This window comes from Ctenopharyngodon idella, chromosome 16, assembly GCF_019924925.1.
Source record: "Ctenopharyngodon idella isolate HZGC_01 chromosome 16, HZGC01, whole genome shotgun sequence".
Taxonomy (NCBI): Eukaryota; Metazoa; Chordata; class Actinopteri; order Cypriniformes; family Xenocyprididae; genus Ctenopharyngodon; species Ctenopharyngodon idella.
This window is the reverse complement of record NC_067235.1, coordinates 26,883,198-26,899,415: the sequence shown is the minus strand read 5'-3', so window position 1 is coordinate 26,899,415 and position 16,218 is coordinate 26,883,198. Positions and strand designations below refer to the sequence as shown.

At 36.4% G+C, this 16,218-nt stretch overlaps 1 protein-coding gene across 1 annotated transcript in view; it reads right to left on the bottom strand.

Moving 5' to 3' along the window:
• Window positions 1-16,218, bottom strand: part of si:dkey-246i14.3 (ephrin A4) — a 57,200-nt gene that overhangs the window by 13,565 nt on the left and 27,417 nt on the right. Inside the window, exon 2 of the mRNA XM_051866777.1 lies at window positions 4,106-4,401. Coding sequence (XP_051722737.1) covers window positions 4,106-4,401 — 296 coding nt within the window. The remainder of the gene's footprint in view (window positions 1-4,105; window positions 4,402-16,218) is intronic.

Below are 16,218 nucleotides of genomic sequence, written 5' to 3'. Positions count from 1 at the left end.
TGATAGGCAAAGCACGGACACGTTCCGTGTCCTGGTTAAAATGACCTATTTCTCTGTATTTAAACATTCTTGGAAAAATTTGGGATCATGTAAGTACACAAAGTCAACAAAAATCTTATCAAAAATCAAATCATATTAACTTTTTTATTTGGAATAGGGTCAATGACATATAGGAGTGTCCACGATAAAAGAAATAAATCTAGTTTAAAACATGTGCTAAGTTCTTAGAAAATGTAAATTTAATTGATCTAATATGTGGTGTAATCATCAAGAAAAAAGTAAAAAAATATATTTACCTTGGACCTTAAATATATAAATATTTTTAAAAGAAGTACCATGAATTATTAATTCATAAACAGTTTTTGGGGTGGCCAACAAAATTATATTTTAAACTTAAAAAAAAAACATTTAGCAGTTGTTAAAATATTTTTAAAATTTCTATTATTTTTAAGGAAAAAAAAAAAAAGTTAATTTTAATACAGAAATTAAAACATGCTCATTTTAAAAGTGGTATATCCAGTCAATGTATGATTTTTATGTACACTGTAATTTTTTAATTAGTAAAAAAAAAGTAAATTATCATTGACCCATGTCCTGTTGATTTAATGACAGTCACGCTCAAGCTGCATAAATTTCACAAGTTTGTGCAAAACTTGAGCCATGTTATCAATCTAAAAGGAAACAAGCCAATGGAAGGGTCACCGTTAAAAGTACTTCCTGTATTAAAGTCTAGTTTGTCTTGAAAGCATGACTCTTTAGTAGTTATCTCTTCCGTTTCATCCTCGAATGCTCCTGTATGCGCGCACACACACACACACACACACACACACACACACCAACTTGAATTTAGATCGGACACACTGATCCCTTGTTTTCAGCTACAGGATCAAGCTTAAACAATTAAAAAGACAGACACATTGTTACGCTTTCTTTGAAGTGAACAATAGACAAACACACACACACACACACACACACACACACACACACATACACACACACAGTATCAGCGTAGGGGTGGGTTTGTGAAGTTTGACACAAAGGCTCTGTGCTGTGTATACACTCTCATGCTTGAACAATGCTCTATTGTCCTGGTCAGCACTGCTGTAATTTATGTAAAGATACTTTCCCCCCTTTCTGTCTCTTTCTCTTTTTCCCACCCTCTCTTTGGCCGTTGTTGTCCCACTCTTTCTTTCAAGGACACTCCTTCCTCTTCTTCTACTCTCTCCCTCGACTGCCATCCTCCACCTTACAAGACTCCATCACGCCACGCTTTCATGTTCTTAGTTTACTTGAGGGGCTTTCGCACTGGGTAGTTATAGGAACTAGCCATCAGGGCGGTCCCCTGAGAACGAAATTTTTCCCTAGAGCCATTTTCCTGGTTGCATTTGCGCCACCAGGACTGGGCTCCTGGACTGGACTGGACGCCTGGACTCCGGCGTCTGGCCATCTATTCCTGTTTTCCATGTTCGTGGAGTTAGTTTGTGGAATAAGTGTGTGTTTACACTGCTTTTTAAAAATGGCGAGTGCCAGAGTTTCAAATGGCATGCATTCAGCCAATAAACGTACACTTACGTCACTGGTAGTTCCTATTGTGCTGGGTTAGACCCTTCTCTGAAGTAAGAGGTAATTAAGAATTAATTCCCAGCTCCTGAGGTGCGAACACACCAAAAAAAGTGTGTTTTTCCCGGCAATATAGGAACCATATGACCAAATGTTCCTCCAGTGCGAAAGCCCATTTGGTTTTGTTAGATAAACTAAAATTAATTTAGTAATAAATATAGCGAGTTTAAAACACATCAAAGGTCTGTATTCTCAATGTGATTTTGGTCTTGACCTTCTGGATTGCATCCAACAATTAAAGCCATACAACATCGTCATTTTGACCTAATATGTTTAATTGATATTAATATCATAAGAACTAGTTTATTTTTTTCAAAATTATTATTTATTCTTTTTTTTTTTTTCAGTTAACTGGAAACTATTCTTTAATAAACTAATGTTAATTACCAAACCCCTAATATTTAGACTAGAGTTTGTGCACAACCTTTTTACTGCGTTACAAAAGCCATAACACGTCTTACAAATGTAACATTGTAGCAACACTTGCGAATCTCATGTAAAATGAATAGAAAAAAAACAGCCCATATATTTAGTTTGACCTCCTGAGGTTAATGTCAACATTTTCTAAAGGTTAAAGCACCTCCTTTCACTGACCACTGGTAAAACAAACAAACAAACAAATAAATAAATACTTATATATATATATATATAATAAATTTTTCACTTCAATTCTAGAGTTTCAGGCTTTTTTTTTTTTTGCAACATACTCATTAAAAATGCCATGTGTGCCTTTCTAACCCAGAGAGAGAGAGAGAGTGAGAGAGAGAAGAAGAAGAAATAAGAGGAGGGAATTGAAGAGCTTTGGCCTGAAACCAAAGCTGTAAAAAACAGGAAAACTGTCATGTAATTTTATGGCCACAGACCATCTTTCCTTCCTTTTTGGGCTTCATGCAGAAGAGGCGAGAGGATGAGGGTGGAGCCAAAGGGCAGAAAAGGAGCATTTTCACTTATATTCTCATTTATATAAATGAGAAAAAAAAAAAAACACATGAAAGATACACAAGCAGATAAACACAAAAACACATACCAGCTCCTGTTCACCAGGGTAGCAACTAAATTAAAGCTGTACATAATTTGTTCTATATTACATACACTACCATTCAAAAGTTTGGGGTCAGTATGTTTTTTATTTTTGTTTTGGAAAGAAATTAATACTTTTATTCAGCAAGGATGCATTAAATTGATAAAGAGTTACAGTAAATACATTTAAAATGTTACAAGATTTCTATTTCAAATAAATGCTAATAAATATTTTGTTTACTTTCTATTCATCCAAAAATCCTTAAATTAGGTGTGCAACAGATAACAAAACTCACAGTTCGGATCATATTATGGTTTTGAGTCACAGATCGGATCATTTTTCAGATCTGCAATAAAAAGTGAGTGTGTGGCGGCCGGGGTGGGGGCGGTGGAGCAAATATACAGTCAAACCAAAATTTATTCAGACACCTTGAACATTTCATTCATTATTACAGTTTATTATAGTTTAAAAAAAATGGTAGTAAGATCTCAATGGTAACAAGATCTCAGAGTTAAACTGTGTCAGAAAAAAATAATCTTAATTATGTCAGATAACACTTAAGCAAAACATGGTCAGGTCAAAGTGTCTGAATAATTTTTGGTTCCAAATTTTTATCAATTTTACTGTTAGTCCACTGTATGAAGAATTTTTGAGTATAATGTGTCACATTTTACTTTATTTTGCTATCCTCACTTACATAAATGAACTATAGTGTCCTGCACCCACTAGTAAAAATATATCAAAAATATAAAAAAAATGTCCGAATAATTTTTGGTTTGACTGTAAGTTTGCTTTCTATTTATTACTTAAAGAACACTTTGAGTACTTGTTGTTATAATGAAACATCTTCTGATGCTAAACTAGGGCACATTGTCAGTGATGTTTCCCAAGGTGTAAAATGGCTTAAATGTTTAAGTTGACAGGACTTAAAAGAAAACATGCAAACTTTCACAATATATTGGTTAAACTTTGCAATTACTCCACGTCCGTATGGATCAACTATGATGCATTACACCCCTAAAAAAAAAAAAAATGTATCATGGTTTCCTCTAAAATATTAAGCAGCACACTTGTTGTCAACATTGATAATAAGAAATGTTTCTTGAGCAGCAACTCAGCATTTAGAACGATTTCTCAAGGATCATGTGACACTGAAGACTTGAGTAATGATGCTGAAAATTAAGCTTTGCCATCACAGGAATAAATTACATTTTAAAATATATTACAATAAAAAAAACTGTTGTTTTAAATAGTAATAATATTTCACAATATTACCGTTTTTACTATATTTTTGATCAAATAAATGTAGAGACTTCTTTTAAAAACATTTAAAAAAAAAAAAAAACGTACCGCCCCCAAACTTTTGAATGGTAGTGTAAACTAGGTTGTATCCTAGTTTGAGTTGTATTTAGTGTAAATGTATCTTTTCAATATGTTGTCACGTTTCTGTTCTCCAACACTTACAGCTATAGTAGTAATGGTGTCCAGGAAGGAATTCAAAGCCCAGGGAAAAGGGTGTGAAGCGCTGGATCTTTTCAGAGAATCTGACAGGGCCATAGGGAGCGTACGGCTGGTTACACTCCCATCTCTTAATGGCATCTTTAGTCTCCACGCAGCCCCTGAACTGGTGCTCTGCCACCAGGTAGAGAGCCAGAGTCTCCACAGGGCCGCTCGTCGGGTGGTCGGCAGGATAGTGGGGACACAGTATATCCAGATAATCACTCAGATTGACCTGGACAGAGTAATCATCTCCTGTTAACCTGAGAGCAAGAGAGAGAGGGGGGGGATATTAGAGGGTGTATTTCTATCATGAGAGAAATTCATGGCCACAATCACTAAAAATGGCATTTTTCCAAGTCCACAGAACAGATTTCAGATGCGTCAGCAAGATCTGCACTGAATCATGCTCGGATCTGTGCTCGCTTGGCCGCTTCATGGAATATTATTAAGAGTTATCAATCAGTCACTGCTGAGAAACAAATGCTTTAACATGACAAAAAATACCTGATGATACGGATAGAAGGATGCAGTAACAATGTGAATTGTAAAATAAAGATTAAAGTTAGGCAAGCTTTTTACTCGTTTGTGTTACTCGAGTGATACTGCAGGGTAACACTGAAAGAAAAGAGAAACCCTGAGGATTTCAGTAAGGTCAAAAGATTCACACAGCACCAGATACGGACCATGGCTCTCAATAACAGCTTCATGCTAATTAGTGAGAGTTTCATTCTTCTCCTTCCACACACACAAAGTCAAAAGTCAAGTTGCACTAATAGGGGAAGAATTAGCATAAAATGGCCCTTAGGGGCTTGGTAAATAAATTCACTTTCCCATTTGTTTACACACTGTTGACTTTAAATGGATGTGTGTACAAGACACCATCAATAAAATAAAAAAAAAAAAAAGAAAGAAAGACAAACAGACAGACAGAAAGAAAAAAGAAAGAAAGAAAAAGAAAGAAAGAAAGAAAGAAAGAAAGAAAGAAAGAAAAATGAAAGAAAGAAAGAGACAGACGGACAGACAGAAAGAAAGGAACAGACAGAAAGAAAGAGACAGAAAGAAAAGAAAGAAAGAAAGAAAGAAAGAAAGAAAGAAAGAAAGAAAGAAAGAAAGAAAGAGAAAGAAAGAAAGAGAAAGAAAGAAAGAGGGACAGACAGACAGAGGGACAGAAAGAAAGAAAGAAAGAAAGAAAGAGGGACACACAGAAAGAAAAAAGAAAGAAAAACAGACAGAAAGAAAGAAAGAAAGAAAGACAGAAAGGACAGAAAAAGAAAGAAAGAACGAAAAAGGGACAGACAGAAAGAAAGAGGGACAGACAGAGACAAAGAAAGAAAGAACAGACAGAAAGGAACAGAAAGAAAGAAAGAAAGACAGAAAGAAAGAAAGAAAGACAGACAGACAGACAGACAGACACAGAAAGAAAGAAAGAAAAAGAGAGAAAGAAAGAAAGAGGGACACAGAAAGAAAAAAGAAAGACAGAAAAAGACAGAAAGAAAGAAAAAGAGAGAACAGACAAACAAACAGAAAGAACAGTCAGAAAGAAAGAAAGGCAGAAAGAAAGACAGAAAGACAGACAGACAGACAGAAAAAGAGACAGACAGAAAGAAAAAGGGACAGACAGACAGAAAGAATGAAAAACAGACAAAGAATGAAAACAGACAAAAAGAAAGAAAGAAAGACAAAAGAAAGAAAGAAAGACAAAAAAGAAAGAAAGAAAAACAGACAGAAAGAACGAAAGAACAGACAAACAGACAGAAAGACAAAGAAAGACGAAGAATGAAAGAAAAAGGACAGAAAGAAAGAACAGACAGAAAGACAGACCGAAAGAAAAAGGACAGAAAGAACAGACAGAAAGAATGAAAAACAGACAAAGAATGAAAACAGACAAACAGACAAAAAGAAAGAAAGAAAGAAAGAAAGAAAGAAAGAAAGAAAGAAAGAAAGAAAGAAAAACAAACAAAGACAGAAAGAACGAAACAAAGTTTGTAGCTCCATTCACAGGTACTTCAGAAGTACAGATGAACTATAGACTGTGGAAAAACAGGTGAGAACCAGAGCAAAGGAGCAGCGCAGATGAAGCGAGACAGGAAGAGAGGTGAGGGTGAGAGAGAGAAGGGTTACAGAGAGGAGAGACAGACACATGGAGGGAGGTAAAGAAAGGGTTCTATTTTAATTAGTGGCCCTAGAGAGAGTTTGGTGGGAGACAGCAAGAAGACAAGATGGATTTTAATTGGTCTTTCTTCACTGCAAGCGTGCGTGTGTGCCAGAGAATGAACCGAGCGAGGGATGAGAAGAGGCCACGAAGGAGAAGAAGAAAAGACAGGATGTGAGAGTAAGGCGGCTGGTCCAGGTCTGTCACCGGGAGTCTTTTGTGAAGAAGCGACAGAGCGAAGGAGGCAGAGGAAGTCTGAGAAGGAAAGAAGGGAGGAAGAGAACGCACACGGGCAGAAAAATGAGGAGGGGGTTATCCTGAGTTAAGTGGGTGGACAGAGAGACGACGGAAAAAGGCTAATGAAAGACTCCAGACCAGAGACAGAAAGAGCAAGGGAGCCAAACAGATTGAGGCAGATGGAGTGCAGAGGGAGAAACTGAGAAAGTTAGAGAGTAAACTAGGTATCCGACCCACAGTCTATGCCCTAGTTAAGAAATTACCTCAATATCTGGTGTAAACTTGTTACAGTAGCCAGAAAATACAAGACGTGGTGTGGCTGAGGTCATCTTTCCATAAGCTTTCATATCAAACCATCAACAGAGATTCAAGATAAAGATCATCTCTTCATCAAACTATCACATCATAGTCCATCCAAGATCTGACAGCAAATGTCATATTTACAAATATTGCAAGCTTGGCTAGTGATGAGACATCTATAAGTTGCTAATTAGCTGTCAAGCAAATGTAACTTTCATCAGTCAGGCCCATTTGAAGGGACCATCATCTCATATTGTAACCGTTTACTGCGTCACAGTTGAATAAATAAACACTGGACCAGAACTAATGGAGCTTGTTTGACCTTTCCTCTTGTTTTTTTACAGGATAATATATGTCGGCCTGGTTTCACAGGCAGGGCTTAGATTAAGCCAGGATTAGACCTTAGTTCAATTAGGACATTTGTGCCTTAGAAAAAACATTAGTGGTGTGCATCTTAAGACTATGGAAGCTTGTTTCCGCCACTGAATAAAAAATAAAAAAGGTAATTACGACTTTATCTCAGAATTCTGACTTTTCTCAGAATTGCAAGATATAAACTCACAATTGCGAATTATAAAGTCCAATTCTGAGGAAAAAAAGACTGACTTTTTTTTCCTCAGAATTGCGAGTTTATCTCCCGGTTTCACAGACAAGGCTTAAGCTAGTCCTACACTAAAATGCATATTTGAGCTGCTTTAACTGAAAGCAACCTGTACTGACATATCTTAAAATAAGTCAGTGTCATTGTTTTGTCTCAAGATGCACATCAGTAATGTTTTTTTTCTAGTGTACGTTTATAAAAGATACTTAAATATCTTAATTGAACTAAGGCCTGATCCTGGCTTAGGCAAAGCCCTGTCTGTGAAACTGGGCCTAAAACTCGCAATTGAGTTTATATCTCACAATTCTCTTTATAACTCACAATTGTGAGTTTATATCTCACGAGTTATAAAGACAGAATTGGAACTGAGTTTATATTTCTTGCAATTCTGACTTTATAACTTGCAGTTGTGTCTTTATAACTTGCAATTTTGACTTTATATCTCGCAATTGTGAGTTTATATCTCGCAATTCTGTCTTTATAGCTCACAATTGTGACTTTATAACTCGCAATTGTGAGTTTATATCTCGCAAGTTATAAAGACAGAATTGGAATTGTGAGTTTATATCTCGCAATTCTGTCTTTATAACTCACAATTGTGACTTTCTAACTTGCAATTCTGACTTTAAATCTTGCAATTCTGTCTTTATAACTCGCAATTGTGAGTTTATATCTCGCAATTCTGTCTTTATAACTCACAATTGTGACTTTCTAACTTGCAATTCTGACTTTAAATCTTGCAATTCTGTCTTTATAACTCGCAATTCTGTCTTTATAACTCGCAATTGTGAGTTTATATCTCGCGAGTTATAAAGACAGAATTGGAATTGTGAGTTTATATCTTGCAATTCTGACTTTATAACTCGCAATTCTATCTTTATAACTTGCAATTCTGACTTTATAACACACAAGTTATGTTGTGTGTTAAAGTCATAAGTATGATATAGAGAAAAAAGTCAAATTGCGAGATTACGCAATTCTGACTTTATAACTTGTAATTGCAAGTTTACAGTATATCACACAATTCTGAGGGGAAAAAAAGTCTGAATTGCAAGATAAAATCTCACAATTACCTTTTTATTTTTTATTTTTTTATTTTTTTTATTCAGTGGCAGCACAAGCTTCCAAACAACAGCACTTACATATTTCAAGATATGTCAGTGCAAGCTGCTTTTAGTTAAAAAAGCTCAAACATGCATTTTAGTCTGGGACTAGCTTAAGCCTTGTCTGTGAAACTGGGGTTAAAATCTAATCTGAGAATCAGTTTTCATGTTTAAATGAATTAAAGTATGCCATTGGATATTACTTAATCATTAAAGGGGGAATTTTCCACTGGCAGGATGGGCTTTAAATAAAATGTAGCAGGCTATGGTGTTCATTCGCTTTTGCCAAAAATTTCAACACCTATAATGAACTTTGATTTCGGCACCCTATTGTGGTCAGTGAAATATGTTTGAAAGAAATAATTAGTTTTATTCAGCTAAGATGCATTAAATTGATCAAATGAGACAGTAATGACATTTATGTTATAAAAGAATCCTGAAAAAAAAATATGGATCACAGTTTCCACAAAAATATGAAGCAGCTGTTTTTTCAATGGTTTTCAACATTGATAATAAGAAATGTTTCTCGAGGACCAAATCAGCAAATTAGAATAATTTCTGAAGGATCATGTGACACTGAAGACTGGAATAAAGACTTAAAAATGCAGCATGATAAATATAAAAAAAAAAAAAAAAAAAAAAAAATTATATTATATATATATAACCAACCTCAAACTTTTGAACAGTAAAGTAAAATAAGATATCATAAAATGTATCAATTTAAATATTTAAAATCTCAGTTATATGAGTGTTCAGAAACTTTGAACTACAAAGTGTAACCCAACCTGATCTCACAGGAAAACGTAACTATGTTACGAGGTGGTGATTTCGTATGAATTTGTCTGATGTGAATCGTACAAAATATACAATTATTAGACAAAAAATAAGCATGAAGGTCCACCCCTAACCCCACCCCTAAACATACCCGTCACTGGGGCATAAGCAGATCGAACAAAAACATACGAATGAGATCATATGAATTCGCCACAAATTTGTCAACGTAAAAAACAGTTACGATTTGCCGCGAGACTGTGTTGGTGTAACCACACAAATGACAAGATCAAGAAAAGACCGTTTCAAAAAGACAGTTTTCAAATCGAGGAGTAATGCACCGCAATTACTCAAATGTACACAAGTTATTATGATGAAGCTTCTGTAAAACCACAGTCTGTATGCAGAATTGAACCCTTAGATGGTTAAACCTTCTGGATAAAAAGGTTAGCAAGACCAAATTATGTAATTACGGCATTTTGGAAATGTGAGTACTGGTGCTGAACTCTGACAGTGTCAGACAGCATTATACTGTAGTTATAATATTCAAACCGCTGTAATTCGCAGACACCAATAATTACGTGTAGCTGAGGTTCCAGTCTCGGCACGCATCTCTTTTACAGTGTGGCGGAGATGAAAGTGCAATAAAGAGGTAAAGGAAATGTGTTTACTGCTTCCCCTCCTCCTCCACACATGCAGCGACTCGAGCGATGACACAACCGGCGAGCTGATCAATAGCTGTGACTGAGTATTGGTGATCAATCTCCATGACAGGCTGAATCGATCAGGAGTCAGTCAAACGTAACTCAGACAAGGCCTTTTGATCAATTTTGCGCTGTGTTCAACACCCTCGAGCTGCATAACACATCTCAATTAACACACCCACACACTCACAAATACATGTACACAAATAAAAGCTTTAGTGAATTGACAACTAAAGTTTAAGCATGTAGTACAACGCCTCCACTTCCCTACACACTAAAAGCTGGCAAATGGATTTACATATTACTTTACAGAGGGTAACAGAGTGAAAAGGTGAGTGAGGGAGCAAGAGAGAAAAGGGAGATATAAGGGACAGAAGACATAAAGCAATCAGCAGAGAGAGGTTAAAGTGTCAGGCTCTGTCAGGTAGTGTGAAAAATGAAAATGCCCTGAGTAAGAGAGAAGTGGGGGGATCTGTAAACTATGTGGTAATCATGGTCATATTCAGCATGCTGATAATGTGGCTGCTTCCCTTGAAGGGAGTTCTGCCATGGACTTGGGCTTGACAAGCTTCAATGAATGCATTAGCATTAGTGCAATAATAATGAAGAATAATTCTCAGTTTACTGAAGAAGAATAATAGATACTTCACAGATTTATGCACTGGGGTTGTCAATTTAATGTGTTAATTTCATTGAAATTAAAATGGACTAAAAACACAAGGATGATTTGGGATATGGTATGATATGGCCTGTGTAAACAGGCCCAAATCTACCTCAGACAGACCGACGAACTACAAAATAGTTTGCTTGGGTACTGTAGACTATGATGGGGTCATGCTCAATGAATGTAAAAAAAAATATATAATTCAACGAATTTATAAAAAATAAAAAAAAAAAAAAAAAAAAAAATTATATATATAATATATATGAATGCTATTTCATGCAGTCTGCATACTGTTAAAGAGTTGCATGCTCATGCTAAACATGGCCAAAGTTTTAAAACACGAGTTGGATGTATGATGGAGTATTTCTGTGCCAAATACACTACTTCTGGTTTCGGAGAGTTTTTTTTCCGATTATGGCTCTTTATCACGTAATAAAGGGCGGAAATCCTGTCAACGTGCTTCATCCCATCAACGTGCTTCATTCGGGTTATGGAAGCCGAGAGATTTTTCAACAATGTCACCAAAGGAGTGTGTTTTTAGTTGTGAGGGAAAGATTAAGTTTTCAGCTTCCCAAAGAACCCAGCTTTAAGGGAGCAGTAGATGAAGTTTGTTTTTCCCGGGGCAGCATGTATGTTTGTTTGTTCCCTGAATTTCGGTGAGGAATGCTTTGTAAACAAGTCCTAGGTCAACGCTGGATTTGCAGATCATGGGCGGTGAGTAAAACTGCATCAGATGTCTGTGTTTTGTTGGCAATCGGTGCACAAGTGCATAAAATGTAAACAACACAAACATTTTTGTTTCCTTTTTATTTATAATGATGTCGCAGCTTGCAGACGATCTCTACGCAAAAGCTGCGCGCGCTTGTGACTTCTTAGCTTTGCCCATGGCAGGCACACCTCCAGGAGCTTGGCTTTTTTCGGAAAGACTCTGTACAGCATATTTATCTTTTATAAATATGATAAAACGAAAGACTTTTCGGAGATATGAAGTATGCAATACTACTCTACAGGTACTCAAGATTAACATGAGATTAGTAGAAACTGTGTGTGTGTTACCTACCCTTTAACAAAAATAGAAATATATTTAAATAAATAAACAATCACTTTAATGTTTTAATCTGCAACAAGTATTGGGCCCTATTTTAACGATCTAAGCGCATGGTCTAAAGCGCAGGGCGCAAGTCCACTTAGGGCGTGTCCGAATCCACTTTTGCTAGTTTAACGACGGAAAAAAATGGTCGGCGCCAGGCGCATGGTCTAAAAGGGTTGTCCTTATTCTCTTAATAAGTAATGGGTGTGTTTTGGGCATAACATGCAATAAACCAATCAGAGTCTCATCTCTCATTCCCTTTAAAAGCCAGTTGCGCTTGCGCCATGGCAGATTTGCTATTTACATGACGGAATTTGCAAGTGGGAAAACTGAACGCTTCTCTACTGAGGAAACGGATCTGCTCGTGCACGAGGTTAAAGCGTGTGAGCAGACCATCTACGGGACAAACCGGATTCCACCAAACCATTTTTATCTTTATGCACACAATCGTTGTAATCCTTTTATTTTTAATATTTGGCATGTTTGTGTGCTGCTGCGTGTCCGTGTGTGTAAAAAGTAGAGTGTACGCGCGTTGTGCACCCGTATATAGGCACATATTACTAACGCGCTCTTTAAATAACAAAAAAAAATATTGTGCCATTGACTTTAAACCAGGTTTCAGTTGGTCAATGGCACAGTCTATTTCAGTTGCCTCAAAATAGCAACACGCCAACAATGCACCTGAACACACCTCGTTTTCAGACCAGCACACCCATGAGCGCACAAATGGGCACACATGCATTTGCTATTTAAACAACGTGGCGCAGGATGTGAAAATGATAACTGCGTTGAATTGAAACTAGCAAAAAACAATTGCATCACACCTGGCGGCGCATTGTGCCGGGTGTATGATAGGGCCCATTGTCTTTAAATTATCTTCATTTCAGGGCTTTCCTCAGCAAGTACCAGACTCATATGGAAATACAACTGGAACCGTTCCTTACCATCCTTAGAACCTTTCAGCCTGAAGGTGAAAAAGTGGCTAAATGATTTTTGCAGTTAATATGCAGTGAATTGTGATTCATTCAATTAAGGTAAAAAAAAAAAAATACCCAAAAACAAAAATTCTGTCATTTACTCACCCTCATGTTATTCCAAAATTGTATGACTTTCTTTCTTGTCTGGAACATAAAATAAGGTAATTTGGAAAATGTCTCTGTGTTTTTCGTCCATGCAATGGAAGTCAATTCAACATTAAACAAATCAACATTCTTCAAAATATCATCTTTTGTGTTCTGCAGAAATCATGCAGGGTTGGAAAGACATGGTGAGTAAATGACGACAATTTTTATTTCTGGGTGAACGATCCCTTTAATAAATAAAATATCTTTTTTTTTTTTTTTTTTTTTTTTTTTTTTTACACACAGACCTGCTATGCATGAACAAATACTAAAGAGGCATGAGATCTCAAATGATTAAATCATTAAGTGATTAAATACAGACACAGTAAATTATCCTACAAGATCCATATAATGTCTACAACTTATATTGTGTCTGATTAAATCCTGCAGTGCTGGAGCCAAACTGGAGTCATTATACCATTACAGCAGGCGCTTCACGGTTTTAATAATAGAACATATTCATAGTAAAACAAAAAAAGTCTGTGTGGGAGTATACGCCTGAGCTCGAACATGAATGAAAATAGGGGCCGACCCTGCCAGCAGCACCTTTGATCCCTTTATAAAAGAGAATAATTAAAATACGAACAATTTCACAACCACGGTGGAGGAATACAGAGCAGCCTCGACAAGGCGCGCATACCAAATGAGCTACGCAATCTCGCTTCAGTCTTACTGTACGCCACAACATAATTGCTAAATGGACCCGATAATTGATCAACAATGCTAGGCTATACACAGAAAAACACAAAAACATGCTGGGAAAGGAAAGGGAGGTGTGAGGGGTCGGAGCGTGTGAACTGATTGGCTCCTCAAGCTTCATGACTGGTGAAGGTGTGATTTGGGGGTCCTGATGGACTTGGAACCTTGTAAGAACTCTGAAACCAACCAACGAGGAAAAGGGCATATTTATGTGGTGCTGCCTTAGGGCAACCAGCAGTAGGGTTATCTGAGGAGCTTTGATAAGAGAATGCCAAAAATACATGAAGACAGGGACTTGGAAAGTTTTGAGAAGACAATATGTAGAGCGAAGACTGGAACTGAGAGAAAGAGAAAAAGTTGTTGTGTTATTGGAATGTTGGAGGATTTGGTTGAAGGGTGCAAAGGACTCAAGGTGGGCTGGCACGCTCGGACAAGCCGAACTCTTCCAAGGAAGACACCAGCATGAGAACGAGGGATGTGGAGCAATGGAAAGAGTAAAAAAAAAAAAAAAAAAAAAAAAAAAATGTTAGAGACCTTGGCAACAGGCGAGGCATCTGAGGGGATTCGAGGGGGCTAGAGGGGTGAGAAAGAGAATGAGTGAGAGAGAACAAAAGAAAAAGAGAGCACACTCATTCTCCAAAGGGGATCCAACGCTCCACTGCACTTTCAGTCAATGGTTCATCCCTCCATCACACAGAGTAACGGGAGGAAGAGCAAACGAGGTGATTTCAATAAAAAAACAGAAATATTTTATTTCGAAAAAGAATATCATTTTTCTGATCATTTTCGACGGCGCTCTTTCATCCAGTCACTCCATCTTCCTTCGGCTGCAACCCCCTTTTCCACTCAGGAATATATCATGTGACGTGCATATGACCTGTATCAAAGTCGTCCTCATATTCACCATTAACCCTCTACCTTGCATGTTCTATCTTTCGCCTTCTCTCCGCCAATCTCTCGCTCTCTTTCTCTCCCTCTCATCAGGTCACGTTAGACTCTGGGGTTTGACAGCCACACTGCAGATGCAGCCCTGTTAGAGCCTGTTTGAAACAGGACTTCAAAACCAACAGTGAAGAACTCAAAAATCACACAAATGTGGAACGTTACAACACTGAAAGGTTACACAGACACACCTTACACTCTCATCTCGCAGGTCTAAATGAGCAGTTTTGCTAAATGCAAATGGTAATACGTAACTAGCGACACAATTATTCATAGTTCAAATGAATATGCTTTTAAGGAGGAGAGCCATGCGCCCAATCAAACTCTGGTAAAAATTAAGATACTCAAATTATGATGATGCCAACATGGACAGGCTGCGCGACATGCACTTACTCTCCAAAAGCATAAACAAAACCACAAACAATAAATAAAATATTATCCAGACCACATGGATACGTGGTACATGGTTTGTGACAACCACAATGAGTTTTGTGCAGTGAATTATTGCTGCCGAAAGCATGAAACCATTGAAATTCAATTTTGTATAATGAACAATTTTGGTGTTGTGGTGGGTTGCCAAATGAGGTCCAATAAAAATTCTGGTCCTGAAGCAAAACCAGTTGAGCACCACTGCACCACAAGGTTCAAGATCAGCATAGTCACAGATGCTCTCATGTACATAACCATTTAAATGTTATGATTTATCACTTCTTTTTTGTGATAAACAGTGTTAAAGGGTCTCACATATTATACATACATACATACACTACAGTTTGGAATCAGCTCACCAAAGCTGCATTTATTTGATCAAAAACTGTTTGAGTAAAAACAGTAATATTGTGAAATACTATTACAATTTACATTAACTGTTTTCTATTTTAATATATTTTAAATTTAATTCAGCATCATTACTCCAGTCTTCAGTGTCACATGATCCTTCAGAAATCATTCTAATATGCTGATTTGATGATTAAGAAACATATTACCAATGTTGAAAACAGCTGTGCTATTTTTGTGGAATATTTTTGTGGAAACGGATACATTTTTTTTTCAGGATTATTTTATGAATATGTTCAAAAAACAGCATTTTTTAAAATAAATGCTTTTCTAACATTTACTTTTAAACAATTTTACTGAATAAAAGTAAGATTATTTTAAAGAAATTAATAGTGCCCCAGCCTTTTGAACAGTAGTGTGTTTATGGGTCATTGACGAATAAGGTTTTTAAAAGTGTAAAAAAATAATAATAATGGAGATATAATTAAGTTTGAAGTTTTATTAAGTGTTAACAATGAGATTATGTGGTTTTTATAATCAATTAACACTGCTTTTGTCATTTTTTACAAGACAGACAAAATTTGTCACCAAAAAAGTCAGTCGGTTTAATCAAAATTTCGGTTTTACCGAATGACACTTTTGGTTATACTGAATGACTATTTCTCAAACAATGCTAACAGGCTGATATCTGAGGCTAATTATTTAAATATTTCAAGATACACGCCTGTCACATTGTCAAAACGAGAATGAATCCAACAAAGAAACAGAATCTGACTGGCAAGTTCATGAGGCATAATGTGATTTAACAATTCTTTTAAAAATGATAATTGTAAAAGCTTTGTAAACAAACATGTAAACAATTTTTTCATAAACCAGATTATTCATGATGCATTTTGTCTTTTTGGATTAGTAAACA